Source organism: Schistocerca americana, chromosome 2 (genome assembly GCF_021461395.2).
Source record: "Schistocerca americana isolate TAMUIC-IGC-003095 chromosome 2, iqSchAmer2.1, whole genome shotgun sequence".
Classification (NCBI taxonomy): domain Eukaryota; kingdom Metazoa; phylum Arthropoda; class Insecta; order Orthoptera; family Acrididae; genus Schistocerca; species Schistocerca americana.
This window is the reverse complement of record NC_060120.1, coordinates 1,001,861,116-1,001,885,230: the sequence shown is the minus strand read 5'-3', so window position 1 is coordinate 1,001,885,230 and position 24,115 is coordinate 1,001,861,116. Positions and strand designations below refer to the sequence as shown.

Sequence of the window (24,115 nt, the reverse complement as noted above, 5' to 3'; positions counted from 1 at the left end):
ATGAAGGAGAAAGTGCCCGCTTGCAAGAGAAAGGTGCTGCAACATCTGAATATGAATGTCGTCCAACCCTGGGGTGGAAGATCACGATGAAGTGAGAGCATGATCTAGCTCCCTCATAGTAATGGTGACACTGTAGCATGCACAATTCTGAGAGGAGAAGGGTGTCACCTGAGACTCCTCCACTCGTTTCCGAGAGACAGGGCAGGGAGACAGTGGGTAAAACTTGAAATTTCTGCAAAATAGCAGCCCACGGTGTTTGAGATAGCTATAGGGTCCATAATGACATCATCTGCTATGGTCAGACTGGGAATGGCGGAGTGGATGTGGTCCCACAGAGCTGACAGAGGTTGCCCCATATGATGGAAGAGGAGTGGAACCATTAAAAAACTAGTAGATGAAATCCAGCTGCTTTTCTGCTATCACGCAGAATGTGATGACGCTGCGCACACAACAGCTTATAATGAATGCAGCTCGCCATGTTTCCGCATGCGAATCATGCTGCGGCATGTCTCAATCCACCAGGGGACCAGGACATGGCGCCGTAAAGATAAAGTGCAAGGTATGGAACATTTTGGGGTGGTAAGGATAGTGTTTGTGAGGTACTCTATCTTGTTATCACAACTGGGGAAATGTTCGTCAAAGGTCATCTGGAAGGGATAAAGCCTTCAGTCAGCCTTAGAAAGCTGCCAATTGGGTTTATACATAGATGGGGTAGGAGTCATATAATGAATAGCACACTGGATATGGTCGCTCGAGTATGTGTGTGAGAGAACAGACCACTCAAGACAACACACAAACTGGGCAGTGCAGAACAATAGGCACAAATGGGAACAGATGTGCATGGAGTCTGGAAGAAATGCGAGAGCTCCAGTGTTAAGGCAAATGAGGCTGAGTTGATTGAGAAGGTCAGCCAAGAGGGCACCTCTCGAACAGTTATGGAAGAGCCCCAAAGGGGGTGGTGTCATTAAAGTCACCCAGCAGCAAAAAGACGTGAGGGAGTTGGTCAATAAGCTGGAGGAAGTCTACCCTGGTGACAGCTAATGATGTAGACGTTGCAAAGAGAAAATGTGAAGCAAAGAAGTATATTGCGAACTGCAACAGCTTGCAGCTGAGTGCTCAGTGAGATGGTTTGGCTATGAATGTCATCCTGGATGAGCAGTATGACTCCCCCATGAGATGGAATGCTCACTGGTACAGGGCACAGAGGCTGGAAGATACTATTCCCTGAGATTTACAGAGGCACTGGCATTGTCACTGGGCCTGTCTGCAGATTCCAGGGCAAAAAAATCTGAGGGAAGACTGACCCCTTCTTGGTCTCCAGTGAAGTTAGTTTTTGTAATTAATCTTCCATTTGGTATGATAATGTCCTCAAATTAACCATACTGTGAATAAATTCTTTAATCTGTTTCACAATTTCTTATCTTTATCTGGCATTATAATCTTTCCCCTATACTGTTTCTTCCACTGCCAGATAAACTATTCCCAGATGACAGGGTACATATCAAAGTAGTGTATCCCTTCTACTGGTTACAATTTTCCACTGAGTTTTCCTTTTAGATTCTTTCTGTTACCTCTGTACTTGACACTTCATCTGGCAACTTTTAATATCCTTCCACAGATACACATTTAAAATATTTTTAGTTTCTGCCCTATCAGATTTCCCTTAGTTCACTTCACACTTTCTTACACTACTGTTTTAATAGCTTCTACCTTTATATTGTATCAATTTTTTTATACAAGTAAATAATTTCAAAAAATTGCTTTTGCTTCATCCAACCTTTTTGCTAGCATTTTTCTCACTTCACCCATTGTGTTAAATTAACCCATAATTTAGGCAAGTATGCTATCCATTCCATTCAACGAGTATTTCTTACTTTTGGCAAGAAGGGAAATGTCAACTGGAATCATACTGCTGATGTACAGCTCTTGGGTTTCTAGCCGGATGGCAGTGTTTAAATATTGCAACATTTCGAATAGTGTCATACTCATCATATCCTCATCATCTTGTGAATTGTCAGGATACTGTGGATTCGTTAATATTTATAGTAGCAGTGTGCCCCCCTCCACCTAGCTATGGGCAGTCGGGTACTGTCCGGCTGGAGGGGAGGGAGTGCTCTGGGCATTCCATTTGTGTCTTGCTATTTGCCCTGTGCTGGGCACATTCAAGATGTATTACTGTTAACATGAGATTCCAAGCCACAGCCATTTGGCATCCTTCAGCCCTATAGACCAGATTCTCGTGAATCCATATTTCAATGGATTCCCTTACAATGTTCTCCCAATAGCCATTGAAATGCAACACAAACACTGTCCTCAGACCAGTTCCATTGGATTACTCTGTATAACATGAAAATAGTTTTCTGACCACCACCGAAGATGACAAAGTGGCTTGGCTTTGCGAAAGACCCACTTAAACTGAACATACATGGGATTAGTATGAGGTGACGAAAGTCATAGGATACCTTCTAATATCATGTTGGCCCTCCTTTTGCCCAGTGTAGTGCAGCAACTCAATATGGCATGGACTCAATAAGTGGTTGAAAGTCCCCTGCAAAAATATTGATCCATACTGGCTCTATAGCTGTCCATAATTGCAAAAGCATTAAAGGTGCAGGATTTTGTGCTTCATGTGGGCCTATGGACCAATCATTCCATTTGAACACAGCCCACACTATTATGGAGTCACCACCAGCTTTCACAGTGCCTTGTTGACAACTTGGATCCATGGCTTTGTGGGGTCTGCGCCACACTCAAACCCTACTATCAGTTCTTACAAAAGAAATTGGGGCTCAGCTGACCACGCCACAGTTTTCCTGTCGTCTAGGGTCCAACCGATATTGTGATGAGTCCAGAAAAGGCACTACAGGCGATGACTTTCTGTTACCAAAGGCACTTATGGTGATTTTCTGCCACCATAGCATATCAACAGCAAATTTTGCGGCATCGTCGGCCACTGCGTTGTCTGTGGTGAGAAATAACACCTGATATTTGGTTTGCTCATCACACTCTTGGCAATATGGATCTCAGAATCTTTAATTCCCAAACAATTTCCAAGATGGAATATCCCATGCGTCTAGTTCCACCTACCTTTCTGCATTCAAAGTCTGCTAATTCCTGTTGCGCAGCCATAATCACGTCAGAAACCTTTTCACATGAATCACCTGAGAACAAATGAGAGCTCTGCCAATGCGCTGTCCCTTTATACCTAGAGTTTACACGATATTATTGCCAAGTGTATACATTATATCGCTTTCCCATGACTTTTGTCACCTCAGTGTAGAGCATTGCCAGCAAATATGGGTACTGATACAATAGCCAAATGCAGCGCTGTGTTTCAAAACACTGCACGGAGCACATCAGACATGTGCGACTGGCACTCATAGAGGAATCAGTAATAACAGAGTGTAGCCTCAAGTAAGGCCCCACCTTTGTCTTTCAGATCACCAAGCTGCTATGCCAAGCAAATGGCAATTGGTTGGTTTGTAGATTAAAGGGACTAAACTGCAAGGTTATCAGTCCTTTTTTCCTTAGTCTCACAGGTCTTCGATTAAAACCATACCTGAAAAGAATCCTATCACCTGAAATCCAGGGAAGGAATAAAGTGCTTAATACTGTTAACTAAAAGGAAAATAGCGACTGAAGGCATTAAAACAATATAGCAGATGGCCTGGCTGGCTGATCACAAGAATAAAAAAGGATGAGCCAGCCACTCTGCAACACACTAAATCTCCAGCTTAAAAACACAAGGTAAGAGAAACAAAGATGGTGAAAGACGAACACCAAGTCAGACAGACAGCACCAGAGGGAGCGAGGCAGAGTTAAAATGAAGGTAGGGTGATGGCCTGAAAGATGAGGCTGAGGCATCACACTTTAACAGAATAATAGAAACCCCATTCACAGATAAAACTTAAAACTATGTTAGTGGCTGAGGCATTATCACCTAAAATTGAAGGGTGCGTGTCAGAGATTAAAAGTCCACCTCAGAGCTGCTAAAGTTGGACTGTCCAACAAGATGTGGACTACTGTCAAACGTGAACCATAGCAACATTGAAATGGGTCCTCACAATGTAGGATGTTATTGTGAGTCAGCCAAATATGGCTGATGTGGAGCTGGCAAAGGACAGTGGAGTCCTTGCGACAGCCTTGCATGGAGGACCTCCACACATTCATCGAAATCCTTTATCATATGTAACTTATTCGGCATAGTCAGGGAGTGCCATTCTGTATTGAAGAGCGCAAAAGGTTTGCAGCATAATACCAATCAAAGGTCAGATTCTGGTATACCGATCTCAAGACTCTATTTATGAGTAGCCTCTTTGGCTAGCCTGTCAGCAAGTTCATTTCCTGGGATTCCAACATGTCCCAGGTTCCATACGAGGACCTCTGACCACCCATGTTGTTTGAGGGCATAAACAGACTCCTGGATAGTCATTACCAAAGGATGGCAAGGGTAGCAATGATCGAGAGCTTGTAGGCTACAAAAGTCACTACAGATGAGGAAGGACACACTGGTGCAAGTGAGGATATGCTCAAGAGTGCAAGAAATGACTACCAACTCCACAGTCAAAACACTGTAGCCATCCAAGAAGGAGCACTGTTCAGTATGTCCAGCAAGGCCATAAGTGAAGCCAAAATGACCACCTATCATTGAGCCATCAGTGCAGGTACTGTCTGACCCCTAGAACACGCGAAGAATAAAGAAAAATTGGGGGTGGAGGGTCTCAGGCGGAACTGGGTCTTTTGGGCCTAGAGATAGGTCCAGACGAAGCTGTGGCTGAGATATGCACCATGGAGGTGTACGTTAGAGAAGCCCGAGGACAGATGGTGCAGGGAAAAACTCAAGTTCAGAAAGAAAGGACCGAACATGGACTGCTACCACAATGCCTGATCTGGGCTACCATTGCGGGAGAGGGATTACCCTGTTTGGCAAGAGGAGGCGGTAATTCGGATGCCCAGGTGAACTACGGACATGTGAGGCGTAATTAACAAGTAGTTGTTGATTCCTGATCCACAGTGGGGGGACTGCAGCCTCTATGAGTAGACTGTTCACAGGGCTAGTTCAGAAGCCCCTGTTACAAGTCAAACCCTGAAGTGGTGTATCGGGTCCAGTATCTGCAATGCTGGGGGCGATGCCAAACCACATGCCAGACTCCCATAATCAAGGCAGGACTGTGTCAGAGTTTCATAGAGCTGCAGCAGTCTAGAGCGATCTGCACCCCACCTAGTGTGACTCACGCAGCAAAGAGATTTAAGATGCTCCTAGCACTTCTGCTTACGCTGACGAAGGTGGGGAAGCCAAGTTAGCTGGCCATCGAAGACCAGTCCTAAAAAGCGACATGCCTCCATTACGCTAGTAATTGGTCATCAAGGTAAAGTTCTGAATGTGGGTGGACAGTACAACAATGACAGAAGTGCGTGCCACAAGTCTTGGCAGGTGAGGGCCCATGACTGTGCCTTTCACAGGCTCAATACAGTCGGTGTACAGCAAGACCAATACACGAAGAGCAAAAGTGAATGCAAAAATCATCAGTATATAGGGAAGGTGATACTGAGGACCCCAGAGCCACTGCTGGATCATTAATGGCCACAAAAGAGAGGACCACTCACAACAGAGCCCTGTGGGACCCTTCTTGTGGAAATGGGCTGAACTGTGGACAGCAAAAACTTGAACTCTGAAAGTACAGAGCGACAAAAAATTCTGTATGGAGATCAGGACCAGGCCCCAGAGACCTCACTCGTGTAATATAGTGAGGATATGATGTCTCCACATTTTGTCGTAGGCCTTTTTTTTTAAGTCAAAAAAGATGGCAATAAGGTGTTGACTTCAGGTAAAGGCTGTATGGATAGCAGACTCTAGGTACATCAAATTATCAGTGGTGTAGCGGCCTTGGCAGAAATCACCCTGGGACGGAGCCAGAAGGCCCCGAAACTCAAAGGAACCAACATAGCCACCAGCTGAGCTTGCATTCGAGCAACTTACACAGAACATTGTTGAGACCAATGGGGCAGTAGCTGTCCATCTCTAGTGGGTTCTTACCAGATTTCAGCACCAGGACGATGACGCTTTCCCATCATTGTGACAAGAACTTGCCCACGCTCCATGTCCAGTTGAAAATGGCAAGGATGTGATGCTGGTAATCTGATGAGAGATGTTTAAGCATTTGATTGTGAATATGATCTGTCCCTGGTGCTATATCAGGGAAATGGGCAAGTGCACTGAGGAATTCCCACTCACTGAATGGAGCATTTTATGACTCAAGGTGCGTGTAGAAAAGGTAAGCGCTTTCCTTCCACCCACTGTTTTGAGATACAGGTTGGTAACTCTCAAATGCTGAATCATGAACAGAAGGTTCAGTGACTGCATCTGTTTCGTTATAGATAGCTCCATTCACAGAAATCTCAGATACATCTACAGGGGTCTGGAATCTGTAAAGGCGTCTGATCTTCATCCACACCTAAGAAGGAGAGGTATGTGATCCAACGATTGAAACATATCATTCCAAGCACTCTTGCTTCATCTTTTGATTAGGCTTCATCTTTTGATTAGCTGGCAGGCCTGGGCATGGAGTTTTGAAGGCAACAAGGTGCTCCATCAATGAGTGCCGTTTATGATGCTGGAGAGCCCGCCGATGATCTCTAATGGCCTCAGCGATTTCTGATGACCACCAAAACACTGTCTTCCACTGGAGGGGTCCTGAAGAACATGAGACTGTCAACTTGGCAGCAGAGACTATGGTCACAAGTTTTGGACAACCACATCGATAGTGCCAAGTGGCGCAGGCCCAACAGTGGCAGCAGAGGTGAAAGCATTCCAGTGAGCCTCGTTAGGAGCCCATCTGGGCAGGCAGCCAGGGGAGTGACACTCGGGTAGGGACAGGAAGATCAGAGAGTGATCACTATCTCACAGGTCATCATGGACTCTCCACTGAATAGATGGTAGAAGGCCAATGCTGCACACTGTAAGATTAATGGCCATGCAGGTGCCATGTGCCACACTGAAATATCTGGGAGCATCAGTATTTAAAAGACAAAGATTGAGTTGCATCAGTACATATTCAACATCTTTGCCACAACCAGTGCTCATGGTTCCACTCCACAGAGTGTTATGGGCACTGAAACCACCCAAAATTAGGGAAGGTGGGGGAAGCTGAGAAACCAGGTAGCCAAGGCATTTTGACGTACTTCGCCATCTGGGGGAAGATAGACACTGCAGATGATAACATCCTGCATTGACCTTGTCCTGACAGCCATAGGCTTTAGAGTTGTTTGGAGAGACACAGATTCGCTATACATATACAGAGTCAAGGACATTTATACGTACTCCATCTGACACCTTGTCATAGTCAGTACGGATCTTGTGATATCCCTGATAGCCATGAAGGGCAGGAATCCACACTGTTGGAAACCAAGTTTCCTGAAGGGCAATATAGAAAGCAACTGATGGCTTAAGAAAGGTTGTAACTCAGCCAGGTGGTGGAAAAGACAACGCAATTTCACTGCAGGATTAAGCTTTCAGTGTATTGGGAGGGCATGAAGGGACCAAGGAGGCAGTTTATGCCCCCAGTCACCTGCTGCCACCAATCGAGTGCTTGTAGTGGTTGTGTCCATTGGTCCTGAGGCTCTGGGGAGATCTAGGTCCTCAGGGGAAACCAGGATCTCCACCTCATCCTCAGAATTGGAACCTGCAGGAAGTGGTGGTGTGGGGGCCACAGGGATTTTTCTTTCTTTTTAATAGGTTTCTTATTTTCCTGCTCTTGCTTCTCCTTGGGTTTCACTGGCCAGGAGGGCTTCTCTGAGTTGGTCTCAGGTCATGATAATGACCGTGAAGTGCTACAACCAGCAGCATGTGGCACTTTCAGCCACTGGCTGGTGACTGGCTGCATGGCAGCAGGAACCTTGGAAGGTAGTGTCCCAAAGGACCCCTTCCTGCTGAGAGAAGCCAGAGAAGGTTGGCACTTCTCAGGCAGCAGGATGGGGTCTGATGTCCCTGATGGCTGGGAGGACATAGCTCCCGACGTAGGCGGGAAGGGAGCAATGGGAAAGGAGAGCCCCCAACCATCAAGGGGGCAAGTGGAGTCTGACGGCCCTGGGGACTACTTTAAGAGGCATAGCAGATGAGGGTGTTGTTTAGTAAAGGGCAACAACATTGTAACCATAGCAGATGATGACATCATGCGTACAGGGTTAAGACAGTCATACTTCTTTTTGGCCTCTTGTGCATGTCAGCCTGTCCAGGGTACCACTATCTTCCTCTCTTTTTGATAAATGGTGCAGTCCAGTGGACAGGTGGAATGGTGCTCTCTGCAGCATGGGAGGAGGGGTACAAGGAATGCTCATGTGTGACAGATGTCAAATTTCTCCCATGTGGAGCTGGCATTATATCAAGAGGACATGTGCCCAAATTTCCAGTATTTGAAGCATATACATAGGGAGAGGAACACAGGGTTTAATGTCACACCCACATACCATCACCTCGACCTTTTCAGACAATGTATCACCCTCAAACGCCAAGATGAAGGCACCAGTAGCAATCCTGTTGTCCTTAGGCACCCTATACACACGCATGAAAAGTGTACACCTCGTTGCTGTAGGTTGGTGCACAACTCATCATCGGACTGCAAGAGAAGATCTCAAAGAAATATAATCCCCTGGGCCATGATTTAGCTCTTATGGGAGGTGAAGGAAACTGTGACATCACCCAGCTTGGCACAGATGTGCAATGCGCATGGCTGGGCAGGAGATGCTGTTTTTATTAGTACTGACCCACTCTGCAGTCTGAACATTCCCACCACTTCCCCAAACTTGTACTCCAAGTTCTCTTTGTTGTCATAAATGATTCCCCATCAGACATTGAATAAACTAAGTATTGGGGAGAACACGCCTCTCCTTGATCTTTAACTCTACATTCTTCCCATGGTGTAACCAGGGAAGGGAACAATATGGAATCATATCTCTCAGCCCCCCTCCCCCCCATGAACCATGGACCTTGCCTTTGGTGGGGAGGCTTGCGTGCCTCAGATTGCTGTAACGTAGGTGCAACCACAATGGAGGGGTATCTGTTGAGAGGCCAGACAAACGTGTGGTTCCTGAAAAGGGGCAGCAGCCTTTTCAGTAGTTGCAAAGGCAGCAGTCTGGATGATTGACTGATCTGGCCTTGTAACACTAACCAAAACGGCCTTGCTGTGCTGGTACTGCGAACGGCTGAAAGCAAGGGGAAACTACAGCCGTAATTTTTCCCGAGGGCATGCAGCTTTACTGTATGATTAAATGATGATGGCGTCCTCTTGGGTAAAGTATTCTGGAGGTAAAATAGTCCCCCAATCGGATCTCCGGGCGGGGACTACTCAAGAGGATATCATTATCAGAAGAAAGAAAACTGGCGTTCTACGGATCGGAGCGTGGAATGTCAGATCCCTTAATCGGGCAGGTAGGTTAGAAAATTTAAAAAGGGAAATGGATAGGTTAAAGTTAGATATAGTGGGAATTAGTGAAGTTCAGTGGCAGGAGGAACAAGACTTTTGGTCAGATGAATACAGGGTTATAAATACAAAATCAAGTGGGGGTAATGCAGGAGTAGGTTTAATAATGAATAGGAAAATAGGAATGCGGGTAAGCTACTACAAACAGCATAGTGAACGCATTATTGTGACCAAAATAGATACGAAGCCCATGCCTACTACAGTAGTACATGTTCATATGCCAACTAGCTCTGCAGATGACGAAGAAATTGAAGAAATGTATGATGAAATAAAAGCAATTATTCAGATAGTGAAGGGAGATGAAAATTTAATAGTCATGGGTGACTGGAATTTGGTAGTACGAAAAGGGAGAGAAGGAAATGTAGTAGGTGAATATGGATTGGGGCTAAGAAATGAAAGAAGAAGCCGCCTGGTAGAATTTTGCACAGAGCACAACTTAATCATAGCTAACACTTGGTTAAAGAATCATAAAAGAAGGCTGTATACATGGAAGAAGCCTGGAGATACAGACAGGTTTCAGATAGATTATCTAATGGTAAGACAGAGATTTAGGAACCAGGTTTTAAATTGTAAGGCATTTCCAGGGGCAGATGTGGACTCTGGCCACAATCTATTGGTTATGACCTGTAGATTAAAACTGAAGAAACTGCAAAAAGGTGGGAATTTAAGGAGATGGGACCCAGATAAACTGAAAGAACCACAGGTTGTAGAGAGTTTCAGGGAGAGCATAAGGGAACAATTGACAGGAATGAGGGAAAGACATACGGTAGAAGAAGAATGGGTAGCTTTGAGGGATGAAATAGTGAAGGCAGCAGAGGATCAAATAGGTAAAAAGACGAGGGCTAGCAGAAACCTTTGGGTAACAGAAGAAATATTGAATTTAATTGATGAAAGGAGAAAATATAAAAATGCAGTAAATGAAGCAGGCAAAAAGGAATACAAACATCTCAAAAATGATATTGACAGGAAGTGCAAAACGGCTAAGCAGGGATGGCTAGAGGACAAATGTAAGGATGTAGAGGCTTATCCCACTAGGGGTAAGATAGATACTGCCTACAGGAAAATTAAAGAGACCTTTGGAGAAAAGAGAACCACTTGTACGAATGTCAAGAGCTCAGATGGAAACCCAGTTCTAAGCAATGAAGGGAAAGCAGAAAGGTGGAAGGAGTATATAGAAGGTCTATACAAGGGCGATGTACTTGAGGACAATATTATGGAAATGGAAGAGGATGTAGATGAAATGGGAGATAGGATACTGCGTGAAGAGTTTGACAGAGCACTGAAAGACCTGAGTCGAAACAAGGCCCCCGGAGTAGACAACATTCCATTGGAACTACTGACGGCCTTGGGAGAGCCAGTCCTGACAAAACTCTACTATCTGGTGAGCAAGATGTATGAAACAGGCGAAATACCCTCAGACTTCAAGAAGAATATAATAATTCCAATCCCAAAGAAAGCAGGTGTTGACAGATGTGAAAATTACCGAACTATCAGTTTAATAAGTCACAGCTGCAAAATACTAACACGAATTCTTTACAGAAGAATGGAAAAACTAGTAGAAGCCGACCTCAGGGAAGATCAGTTTGGATTCCGTAGAAATGTTGGAACACATGAGGCAATACTGACCCTACGACTCATCTTAGAAGCTAGATTAAGGAAGGGCATTTCTAGCATTTGTAGACTTAGAGAAAGCTTTTGACAATGTTGACTGGAATACTCTCTTTCAAATTCTGAAGGTGGCAGGGGTAAAATACAGGGAGCGAAAGGCTATTTACAATTTGTACAGAAACCAGATGGCAGTTATAAGAATCGAGGGGCATGGAAGGGAAGCAGTGGTTGGGAAGGGAGTGAGACAGGGCTGTAGCCTATACCCGACGTTATTCAATCTGTATATTGAGCAAGCAGTGAAGGAAACAAAAGAAAAATTTGGAGTAGGTATTAAAATCCATGGAGAAGAAATAAAAACTTTGAGGTTCGCCGATGACAAATTGTAATTCTGCAGAGACAGCAAAGGACTTGGAAGAGCAGTTGAACGGAATGGATAGTGTCTTGAAGGGGGGATATAGGATGAGCATCAACAAAGGCAAAACAAGGATAATGGAATGTAGTCGAATTAAGTCGGGTGATGCTGAGGGAATTAGATTAGGAAATGAGACACTTAAAGTAGTAAAGGAGTTTTGCTATTTGGGGAGCAAAATAACTGATGATGGTCGAAGTAGAGAGGATATAAAATGTAGACTGGCAATGGCAAGGAAAGTGTTTCTGAAGAAGAGAAATTTGTTAACATTGAGTATAGATTTAAATGTCAGGAAGTCATTTCTGAAAGTATTTGTATGGAGTGTAGCCATGTATCGAAGTGAAACATGGACAATAAATAGTTTGGACAAGAAGAGAATAGAAGCTTTTGAAATGTAGTGCTACAGAAGAATGCTGAAGATTAGATGGGTAGATCACATAACTAATGAGGAGGTATTGAGTAGGACTGGGGAGAAGAGAAGTTTGTGGCACAACTTGACTAGAAGGAGGGATCGGTTGGTAGGACATGTTCTGAAGCATCAAGGGATCACCAATTTAGAATTGGAGGGCAGCGTGGAGGGTAAAAATCGTAGAGGGAGACCAAGAGATGAATACACTAAGCAGATTCAGAAGGATGTAGGTTGCGGTAGGTACTGGGAGATGAAGAGGCTTGCACAGGATAGAGTAGCATGGAGAGCTGCATCAAACCAGTCTCAGGACTGAAGACCACAACAACAACTCTCAGCATTATATTGCACCTTACCTCTCAAAGAGATTTCTGGGGCCATTTGATCACCAGTGTCGGACAACTTCCTCCACTTCTTTGCAGGTCATCCACCCGATGCCACCCACTCTGACCAGGGGCTCTCTCCGCAAGCGACACCCAGCATTTATTCCTTGGCATATGTGGGGAGTTTGCAGCGTACACATCAGCAGTATGATACCTGTGTTGTCAGGGGGTTACCACCAAAAGGGTACATGACGACCCCTTCATGAAGGACTGGCTACCAAGCTGGATACTGAGTGTGAAAAGATCCATTATTATTATGGGTGCAGGAGATGAAAGTGCACAATGGATGTAAAGTGGGCACTCCAGAAGACGTCCTTGCCCAGGCCACATTACGGGTGCAATTACATTTCTGTTACTATAATAGCCACAGAAGGTCTTGGCACACAAAGGATACATGATGCACCACATAAGGCATCCTTCCCCAAGTGGCCCGCACTTTTGTAGAATTCCTAAAAGGGGACCATAACCGATTAGGCCAAAAAGTAGCAGACTCCTTTTGGTCATCTCTTATGATAGGCAGGAATACCAGGGTCTATTCTATTCCCCAAACCTGCAGGGGGCAAACAGCTATTGGGACAGCATTGGAAATTTGTGATAGGTACCTATCGGACCAAACTGCTGAGGTCATTGGTCCCTGGGACAGCATTATGAAGGAATCCATTGAAACACAGATTCACAAGAATCTGGTCAACAGGGATGAAGGCACCATCCAATTTACAAAAAAAAGCTGGAAGGCCCAGACGGAGATGGAAACACCTACCTGCTACTCCCATCTCTGCAACCACATCACTCCCCTCCCTGCCAGCCAGACAGTATCCTGCTATCCATAGCCAGGTGGAGGTGGGCACACCGCTAGTATAAATATTATGGCACCTACAATATCTCAACACTCTGCCAGAAGATGATGAGCATGGCACTCTTCGAAATGTCACAGTATTTTAATGCTACCATGTGACTGGAAACCCGAGAGCTCTTCATCAGCTGGGATCATGGTCTGGCTATCAATTGCTAATGAGTAGGTTATTTTCCTCTGGGACCTTTGCAGCTTACTGATTATGGGTTTTTGACAACTATACAGACTAGTTCTGATGCCACAAAAACTACCACACTTGTGGGCCAACATGAAAATTGACCACAGCTTGGTAAGACTTGATAATTCAAATGGTCATTCATTCCCTGCTTTGCTGACACTTATCTACTTTACAGTTTCAACAGGACCTTTTGAAGGTTTGTGGATCTTCACAAACAAGGCAACACCATACTTTTCAATTAGATGCTGTAGCTTCTCACTTTTCAATATTCATCAAATATTTCCGTACGATACATTTCAAGGTATTGTTACGCCTTTTATGCCTTTCTCCTTGCAAACACTGTCTATCCATAAGTTAAATATACACAGTTTGCTTCTTTTTTTTACCTAAACATTTATAAGCCTCATTGAAGGCAGTCAGAATAACCTGTAGTTCTTCTGAATTGGCCAGTACAACACTGTCACCAGAGTATTATTGTTCAACAATTCCAGTTCAAGATAACTATTTTCTGGCCATTAGTTATTTTAAGTGAGGGATCTTTCCTCAGTCCTACACACTATTTCTAAATCTGATGGTAGATGTCTTGTAGACAAGGCAGTGAGGGTGATTTTAAGTTGTCATAAGTGCTGAACGGAAATGTGTAGTCAGTATTTGTTGGTGCAGTCATTCATCATCTTGAAGCAAAACTACCCCATCAGACAGGGAGAACAGTTCCTTTCAAGTTATCACACAGCAGTTGAAAACCCATAATGTATTTTAAGGGCTACCAATTAATTCTAGTATGCCCCTAACCCTGCTCGACAGCATTTCACTTTTCTAAGTCAGTCTGTAAACTGAAGAGCAAACAGCATTTGTGGTGTAGTAAGTGGATTGTCCCAGAAGAATGCTACAACTACCATACAGAATGAGAGAGGATGAATTTCCTGCCTAGCAGTGCTGTGAAGCATGCTGTGTTTTAAGGAGGTTCTCTCCATGTGTGTTTCTTGCACAAGATAGATTAGTTAATAACGTCTGTATTCCATACAGTGCTAGCACATTTAGTGGAAAATAAATGCTCCCTATGCATGTCTGCTCATGGCTTCTTCATTTATTCAAAAGGTGTGCTCTAGAATGGTCAATAAATCTTGTGGAACAGCCTGTAGGGGCCCACTGTGTAACAACTGGGTAGACAGAGTGGGGTCTCACCTGTTCATTCTTCAGTTTACAGACAGATTACACAGTGTATGTTTTCCTGTAGGCTACTAAATTTGTTAAATCTATTTGCACATGATCTGAAAAAAATTTTGGAACTGCTGGCAATGACTAGATGGGGCAGTAATTCTTTATTAATATTTTCTCTCTCTTTTTTTTTAAGTGATTAGATAAGAGTATGTTTGAGTCTCTCCGGAAAAGTACCACTGAGAAAAGATTTGCTGAACAACATGTTATTACTTTACTGATTTCATCATAACCACTCGAAAATTTATTTTTAAGAGAGTTGACAACAATGAAGACTTCTTTTGGAGATGTAGGTAGGAGCTGAATTTTAATAAATTTATTTCAGGATGTCTTTTCTTAAGACCATGTTTCAGACTGTTTATCTTGTTGCCAGAGTACCTTATTTTTTCTTGAAAGCATATAAAGCACATTCTAATGCAATTATGACTGCTTAACATGTTGAAGTACAATCTGTAATGTGATAATTTCAGTTTGGGTAAAAGTGTACTTGGTGTGTACCCAGCTCTTTCACTGCATGCTATAGCTGGTAACTGTGCAACGAATCAGGGGAAGGGAACACAACAAACCATGAGTCAGTTGTCGATAGCCAATGTGAATGCTAGTTCCTGATTTCCTATATGTAGCAAATGAAGTTGTTATTTTATTTTGTTATGTTTGAATTTAATCACAACATCATAATTTTCTGCAAAACTGCAAATCAGAAATACATGTAGATTAGTGGAATGATGAATGTTTATCTTGAGCTATGCTACACATCAATCTATTAGGGCAATTGTAGTTTCAGGCCTTGGGCTTTGCCACGGGTCTGTCTGTCAGCACATCTAGTTTTCTTCCAATTACATGCGATGACTTTGCCAACTAGCATTGAAAATGTCACCTTCCAGGCTAACCTAGGCCTCGGGCTAAACTACAAGTCGGTCTCACAGCACATCTAGTTTTCTCCCCACTCTCCATATCAAAAACAAATGTAGTCAATTCTCATCTTTTGCCGAAAGAAATCACTACATTCAACAATACCCTCTGGTTACTGTATAGCAAGACTCAACTGACTAAAGGCAATGAGGACAAACTGCCAACAGCGGCATGCAGTGAAAGAACCTGGTACAAAGTAAGTGGACTTAAATCTCTGTTTGTCAGCATGTGACAGGATATAGGCTATGTACATACTTGGTGTTGAAAGTGGACTTAAATCTCTGTTTGTCAGCATGTGACAGGATATAGGCTATGTACATACTTGGTGTTGATGACAGATAGAGTCTTGATATAATTCCCTTGTAATAAATGCCTTTCTTTATTTCTTTACCTCTATCAGCATGGAAAAATGTGTACTACATGGCTATACAGTTATTGCAGAAATAGCAGTTACTAATGTTAGGGATAGACAGAAATATCGGAAGGAATAGGCTATATTTATTCATATGATGTGAGAGCAAAAAGATAGTTAACTATTTGTGTGTTGGATACCGACAATGTGTAGCCATAAAAACCAAGGATGTAGGCTTACTGTTCAAACACAAACATATAGTACAGTCTCTCTCTCTCTCTCTTCAGTGTTCAACCCTGAGGTTGGTTTGCAGCAGTATACCATTCTCCCCTTTGTCTGCCTTCCTCTTCATTTCCAAATATATAGTGCATCCCATATCATTCATAATCTGCCGCATGTATGACATCCTTGGTCATCCCTTGTGATTCTTTCCCTCAAAAGCTCCTTCTGCTATAGTTCCAATGATGTTACTGTGTCTCAAAATGTGTCCTACAAGTTTCTCTTTTCTTATTAGGATCTGTCTCCACAGAGATCTGGTTTCCTGTACTCTTCTCGGCACCTCTTCATTGATAACTCTGTCTTTCCAGCTGATATTCATTGTCCTTTTGTAACATTAAAGTCAGGGCTTCTACCAGTCTTCTCTCGTTTTCCTAATGGCCAGGTTTAACACCCGTATAGGACCATCCCCCTAATAAATGCTTTCCTGACCATTCCCTGCATCTACACACCGATGTTCTTTTTGGTGAGTAAGTTCTTCCTCAAATTAAATGGAATTTTAGCCTACTGTATTCTGCTTACAATTTCATTCTGACGTATACCATTTCTTGTGACCCTGCTTCCCAGATAGGTAAAGTCCCCTATCATTTCTAGCTCCTCTTTCTCAATTCTTATTCTTAATACTACTCTTTACCAGTACATACCATCACTTTAGTCTTTCACTTGTTAATTTTTATACTGTACTGGCTGCAGAAAATCCTTTCCATTGTGCTGAGGGCATTCTTTAGATCTTCTTTTGTCTCTGCAATTACAGCAATATCATCTGCATAATGCAGCATGTCTTGCTTCTGCCCATTAACACTGATCCCCCCCTCAACTCTTTCACAAACTTCATCTATAGTATCCTGGGTGTAAGCATTGAATATACTAGGAGAAAGGGTGAATTCTTGTCTCGCAGAATTTTCTAATTTTTGCTTAGTGTTCTCATGAAAATTCGTAATCACAGCCACTTTATTCTTATAAAAGCTGCGTATAACCCACATCTTTGCGAGACCTGCTTTCTTCAACACTCTGAATGCCTCCTGCCAGAGAATATTATCAAATACCTATCCCAGATCTTCAAGGGCAATACAGTATAAGTTGGTTGATTTTTCCGTATTTGCCTTTTGATAAAAAGTCTTTGTGTCAGAATTACTTATTTTGTTACTGATTCTCTCCTGAATCCAAACTGACCTCCACCTTCTCTTAAATTCTCTTCAGAATCATCTTTATAAAAACTGTACATATTTTGTAGCTGCTACCTTCTTTGATATAAGAACCATGATGCATTTCTGGAACATGACTGGTACCTCTCTTGCATTAGGTATGGACCTAATCAGTTTCTGCAGCATCGTTCTCTTGTTGTCACCAACATTCTCCATTAGTTCTGCAGGAACGTCATCAATATCCATAGCTTTGTTCTACTGCATACTTTTAGAAGCTTTCACAAATTATTCTCACAGAATGTCATCTCCTTTGTCATCTTTGTCTACTTCCTCTACTTTTACCATTACATCCTCCAATACAGGTGATCCATCACACAATTCCTGGATGGATCCTCTCCATCTCATCATCAGAAAGCATTTTCCCTCTTTCTCTTCTACTGTACCCATGATTGTTGTTTTGCATTTGTTAAAAAAATTATTTGCTGTTCTGTAGGCTACATTAGTTCTTCCATTTTACATGTTTTCATCCACTTCTCTGCAAGTTTCCTCAAGAAAACTTTCTTTTGCTTTCCTAGCTTTTCTGGTGACTAAATTCCTTAATCTTCTGTATTCAGCTTCTCCTTGTTCATCAGTTACATTTTTGTACAGTTTTCTATTTTCACTAAACTGTAGAACATCTGTCGTAATCCATTTCCTCTCTTTTTTCGATTTAGTTTTCCCAACTCTCTTCTCTGCTGCTTTATATAAATATCAGATTTAATTTTTTCCCAATTTTCTTTTCCTCTGCCAAGTTGGGAATTTTTAGCTACGTTGTATATCTCTTGTGCATAATGCCTTGCCAGATTTCAGTTTTTCTATTTCCTATTTCCATTTTACTGTCTTTTTCTTCAGAAATTTGAATGAACTTTTTATCAGGGCCAGGTTGTGGTCACTGTCTATGTCTGCAGATGGATAGCTCCAGCAGTCATTTGCTTGTTTCTAAAATGTAACTGCCCTGCTGTCTCCTTGAAGGCTCCTGGGGCCTTCCAGGTGTATCTTATCTTGTGGTGTTGGAAATGCATATTTGCAATAAATAATTGGTACCTGGAGCAGAACTCAATTAGTACAGCACACATTAGATAAATCGGTGTATGATTTAAGATATGTGGGAAGAGATATCTCAAACAATGGTAGCTTGAAAATGTATGCTGGACCAAGACTCAAAATCGTGATCTTTGCCTTTTGCAGGCAAGTGCTCTACTGACAGTCACCCAAACACGACCCACAACCCATGCTCACAGTTTTACTTCCACTAGTACCTACCTATATTACAAACTTCACAGAAACTCTTCTGCGAAACTTGCAGAAGTAGCACTCTTGGAAGAATGGATATTGTGGAAACATTGCTTAGTCACAGTCTGGGGGATGTTTCCAGAATCAAATTTTCACTCTACAGCAGAGTGTGCACTGATAGGAAACTTCCCTTTATTCCAGGAGTTCCTGTAAGTTTTGCAGGATAGCTTCTGTGAAGTTTGGAAGGTAGGAGACAAGGTACTGTCAGAAGTAAAGCTGTGAGGATGGGTTGTGGGTCATGCTTAGATAGCTCAGTCAGTAGAGCACTTTCCCATGAAAGGCAAAGGTCCCTATTTCGAGTCTCGGTCTGGCACACAGTTTTAATCTGCCAGAAAGTTTAATATCAGTACACACTCCACTGCATAGCGAAAATTTCATTCTAGGAAAGCTGACTAATTAACGTCAACTTCACAGGAGATGGACTGGATGAGGTTGCAAAGAGACATCTGGAAAGGTTTTCTATATGAGATATTGCAGCATTTGGATGATGTGATGTAGGAAAATCTCTATGTGGATGGGCACATGGTAGGGATTCAATCATCACTGCTACTAGATATGAGTCCAGTTGCTGCACCACTGTTCAAAACTATGAGTAACGAGATGAAAACCGAAATTCTATCAAGCAATTTTTTATTTTTTTCCGATATAAAAGCGGCACATACGGCTATAAATGATAGCAAAGTTGTTAAACAATTCCTGACATTCAGAATTACAGAATACATCAAGGCAGTTTCGATGCAGAAACTACCAGGAATAGGAATATGGTAGAGTTGACCAACAAAGGTAATGAAAATGAAAAAACACGAAAGAAACAAATTTTCTTCTCCACATCACACCACCCCACAACACCGAAATTTTAAAAAAAAGTGGTAATAAATATTTATCACTATTGGAATTTAATGACTGTGTGACCTGTCTGAAGGAGGGCATACGAGATTCACGTTTCCGCATCGAATCAGAAATAGCACAGTCAAAATGAAAAATTAAGGACCAGTTGGAAACTGCAGCTGCGTGTCTAATGCGAAACGAACTGAGAAACCCTTTGAGCCAAAATATCTAACAGCTTGCTGAAACAAGAGAGACAAGGAAAGAATGTCATGACAATGATACCGATGATGGCGCTGGTTTATTAACAATAAAATCTGGGTTACAGTAGTACAGTTTGTAGCTCGCTCACTGACACATCAGTATGATAAAAAAAAATCAATGTAAAAATTATTTAAACGCATACATTATTGTTTGTCATTACACAGGCTAAACAAACTGTCACATGAAACGAGGCACCCCATCTGCCATTTACACAAATAGAAACGATAGATACAACAGCTAAAGCATACACGACTATAACAAACCTTCGGCTTCGCTACGGAGTTAACAGTTTCTTCGACCATACTCGTTCATTTGAGTAACACAAGTAACCCACACATAAATAAACAAACATCACCAAGATGAGATCCAAATATCACAGCTGGAAGACTACCCAGTACCCACTGCACGCAAAGCAAACTTTGTGCTAGCTTCGACAAAACTTCTCGAGTGAAAAGCGTCTTAAAGGGGGCATCACGCGTTCAATAGTATTGTCAAACCGTCGATATGTTGTCCGTCTGAGGATTCAGTATGACGTATTTGCAATACTAAAAATACTGATGGGCAGTGCTGCTGGGCCTCGAAACATTCTTAACATTGACAATAATACTGAACGTTTGAGGTCAAATATTGTCAGTTTGACAATATCCTCCTTTCATACGTTGACAGAGCTTCTTGCACGAGCCACACGGCGTTAGTGTACACTGTTTATGTTTCAAATCGCCTTTGGGAGTATTATACCACAGTCTAACATAACAGTCGCGACACTTCGCCTCGATTTTGTTGCCTACAGCGCCAGCAGCGCCCCAAGCGGCTGGTAGGTTGAACTGTGAGTTCGGCGCGATCGTGAAAGCGAATAGTGATTGATTATTTTGATTTATACAATGGTTTTTACCATCGGGAGCGTTTGTAGCGCAATAAATTGCAGCAACAACAGGAAGAAGACACCACAGGTGTCTCTTTTTAGGTTTCCTAAGGATCCTGAGAGGTATATACCATCATGTTACTAAACTGTATCGTCAGGATTCACTTGCAAACTATATGTGTATAAATGATGAATATATCGTTTTAGGAGCAGAAAATGGCTTGTTAATAGCAGACGAGAAGACCTTATGAAGAAAGACCCAGTTTACCTGTATAATAATATTAGGTTTTTTTCCGCTACATTTCGAAGAAAACCAGTTCATGAACGCAGACAATAACAAACTCGTGTGGAATGCAGTACCCACACTGTTTGACATACTAAATAAGCCACCTCAACTGACGATGAAGAGGAAACTGCCACACAGATTCGACAGTCAATCTAAAGCTGTAAAACAGTCATATGACACAGAAGCAGCCAGTTCAGCTCTCCATGTATCAGTGGCAGATTCGTGCGAATCGTCACCACAGACGTGCTTTGACGATAAAGTGGTTAGATTAAGTGCAGCTGTTCATGTCTTACAAAAGCGTGTGAAGTGTCAGAATGTGCAGATCGAGCGAAACTATTACGGCACAAGCAAAGTGCCTACAGACAGATTGTTTGAAAATTATTCAAATGTTTGGTTTTTCGTGAAATGTAATGTAATCAGCTCATTATAATGTTTTCAGCATATTTCTGCCACTATTTGGCAGTTGCTTTACCCACTTTGAATAATATAAAGATTAAGGTCGTGCTTGTGGCAACAGGCAACAATGACACACACAGTAGGCCAACAGAACGATAAACGAGCTGTCAATCGCTTTTGCATGTAGAGGTACATGTCTGTGCTTCTTACATGTGAATCTGTGTGTTTATATTCTTTTGATATCAACGTGGTAAGCTGCAATTCTGTCCAATGTCACAAGTGTTTCTTCACGAATGTGTTGTAGCTTGCCACTCTATTCATGGTGTTTGTCCATACTTGCGCTTACTTTAGAATCATTAATAGAAACATATATGCCTTCCGATACTAAACAAACTCTTGGAGGCAAGAAAATAACTCGAATAATTCGGAAATTACGTAGGAAATTCATGTAAACAAACATTATGCTTACAACGCGTCTGACGTTCACCTTACCTGCCGCTTGGAGCGCTAGTGTCGCTCCATCTGTCAAACGGCAACAACTTTTACAGCAGTGAGTGTCGCGACTGTTATGTTAGACTGTGATTATACTCTAGATTCAACTCGTCAAATTACGTCATTTGGGGTTACTTTGCTCCAGTTTTTACAGATTTTTAAAGATATTAGATTCAAAACGAGATTTCTTTAATGCATTTGTTTTTAAAAATATTTTTTGGAGTTCATACAATCTTTTGCAAAGTAATCTGTATTTATATCTCTTAAGATAACTTCTTATTTCTGTTTTAGATTGTTTATAGAAAGGAGGAGCAAACATTCCTTGCCGTAGGAATACCTTGCACTGGATGTCTAAATTACAGTAAAAATGTGGATTACAGGGGGCTGGAGTAATGTTTTACCTTAAGAATGAAAGAAAAATACAGCAATTACATTATAAATAAGGATTACAGAGTTGTAGAACAATGTTAGACCACAGGAATGAAGGAAAAATAGCAATCACGTAAACACAAACTAATTTTATTACCAAAATAGCTTTACAAATGAAATATTTAACACAAAAAGTAGTCTTCATTGTGAGTTTTTGACTCCAATACGTATCAAGCTCTGGAACAGAGATAAAATGAAATCGGCTTATTTGTTTTGGAGGCTAAATGGTGCAAATTCTTTCACCAAAGTTATACTTCATTTCCTCATGGCCACTTCCGTGATTTCTTCGACTTTTTCTTTGAACTTACTGTAGCTCCACCATCACTAACATCTGTAATTGATCCAGAAATATATATTCTCCTTCATATTTGAAGACAACATACAGTACTGGGCTACAGTGTGAACAACTTTGCCAAATTATGGACCTCTCACTTCAGCATGGTTACTTAATGGGGTGTCATCCACTTCAAAAACTACGGGCAATGGTGACCTGATCTGAGATTTCCAGCCATCCTCATCTTCGAAGGAATCTGTAAGAGAGTCTTCCTCTGAACTACTTTCTTGATTTTTTGTGTTTCTTCATAACTTTTTGCTGAATCACCGTCACACTTTTACCAGGTGTCACTTCAATCTTCCTTCTTCCTCTGTTACTGGAAACACCAGTGGTCCATTCAGATCTCTTATATTGAAGGGCTTTAACGAAAAAGTCTTGTACTGCATCTTTGTCTCAACCCCATGAAGGAAGATGACAAAGAATTTCATCAACACCGACTGGATGTATGCTGTGCTTTCTGAAACCTGCTATTAGGTTTTTTGCTGGGTTTTTCCCAACTACATCCATTGTTGTTGTTGTTGTGGTCTTCAGTCCTGAGACTGGTTTGATGCAGCTCTCCATGCTACTCTATCCTGTGCAAGCTTCTTCATCTCCCAGTACCTACTGCGACCTACATCCTTCTGAATCTGCTTAGTGTATTCATCTCTTGGTCTCCCTCTACGATTTTTACCCTCCACACTGCCCTCCAATACTAAATTGGTGATCCCTTGATGCCTCAGAACATGTCCTACCAACCGATCCCTTCTTCTGGTCAAGTTGTGCCGCTAACTTCTCTTCTCCCCAATCCTATTCAATACCTCCTCATTAGTTACGTGATCTACTCATCTAATCTTCAGCATTCTTCTGTAGCACCACATTTCGAAAGCTTCTATTCTCTTCTTGTCCAAACTATTTATCGTCCATGTTCCACTTCCATACATAGCTACACTCCATACAAATACTTTCAGAAACGACTTCCTGACACTTAAATCTATACTCGATGTTAACAAATTTCTCTTCTTCAGAAACACTTTCCTTGCCATTGCCAGTCTACATTTTATATCCTCTCTACTTCGACCATCATCAGTTATTTTGCTCCCCAAATAGCAAAACTCCTTTACTACTTTAAGTGTCTCATTTTCCTAATCTAATTCCCTCAGCATCACCCGACTTAATTCGACCAGATTCCATTATCCTCGTTTTGCTTTTGTTGATGTTCATCTTATATCCTCCTTTCAAGACACTGTCCATTCCGTTCAACTGCTCTTCCAAGTCCTTTGCTGTCTCTGACAGAATTACAATGTCATCGGCGAACCTCAAAGTTTTTATTTCTTCCCATGGCTTTTAATACCTGGTCCGAATTTTTCTTTTGTTTCCTTTACTGCTTGCTCAATGTACAGATTGAACAACATCGGGGAGAGGCTACAACCCTGTCTTACTCCCTTCCCAACCACTGCTTCCCTTTCATGTCCCTCGACTCTTATAACTGCCATCTGGTTTCTGTACAAATTGTAAATAGCCTTTCGCTCCTTGTATTTTACCCCTGCCACCTTTAGAATTTGAAAGAGAGTATTCCAGTCAACATTGTCAAAAGCTTTCTCTAAGTCTACAAATGCTAGAAACGTAGGTTTGCCTTTCCTTAATCTTTCTTCTAAGATAAGTCGTAAGGTCAGTATTGCCTCACGTGTTCCAGTGTT

General features: G+C 42.1%; 1 protein-coding gene across 1 annotated transcript in view; it reads right to left on the bottom strand.

Moving 5' to 3' along the window:
* Nucleotides 1–20,323, bottom strand: part of LOC124595356 (protein aveugle) — a 30,552-nt gene extending 10,229 nt beyond the window's left edge. The window contains exon 1 of the mRNA XM_047134075.1: nucleotides 19,904–20,323. Coding sequence (XP_046990031.1) covers nucleotides 19,904–19,942 — 39 coding nt within the window. The 5' untranslated portion in view covers nucleotides 19,943–20,323. The remainder of the gene's footprint in view (nucleotides 1–19,903) is intronic.
* Nucleotides 20,324–24,115: the final 3,792 nt, after the last annotated feature.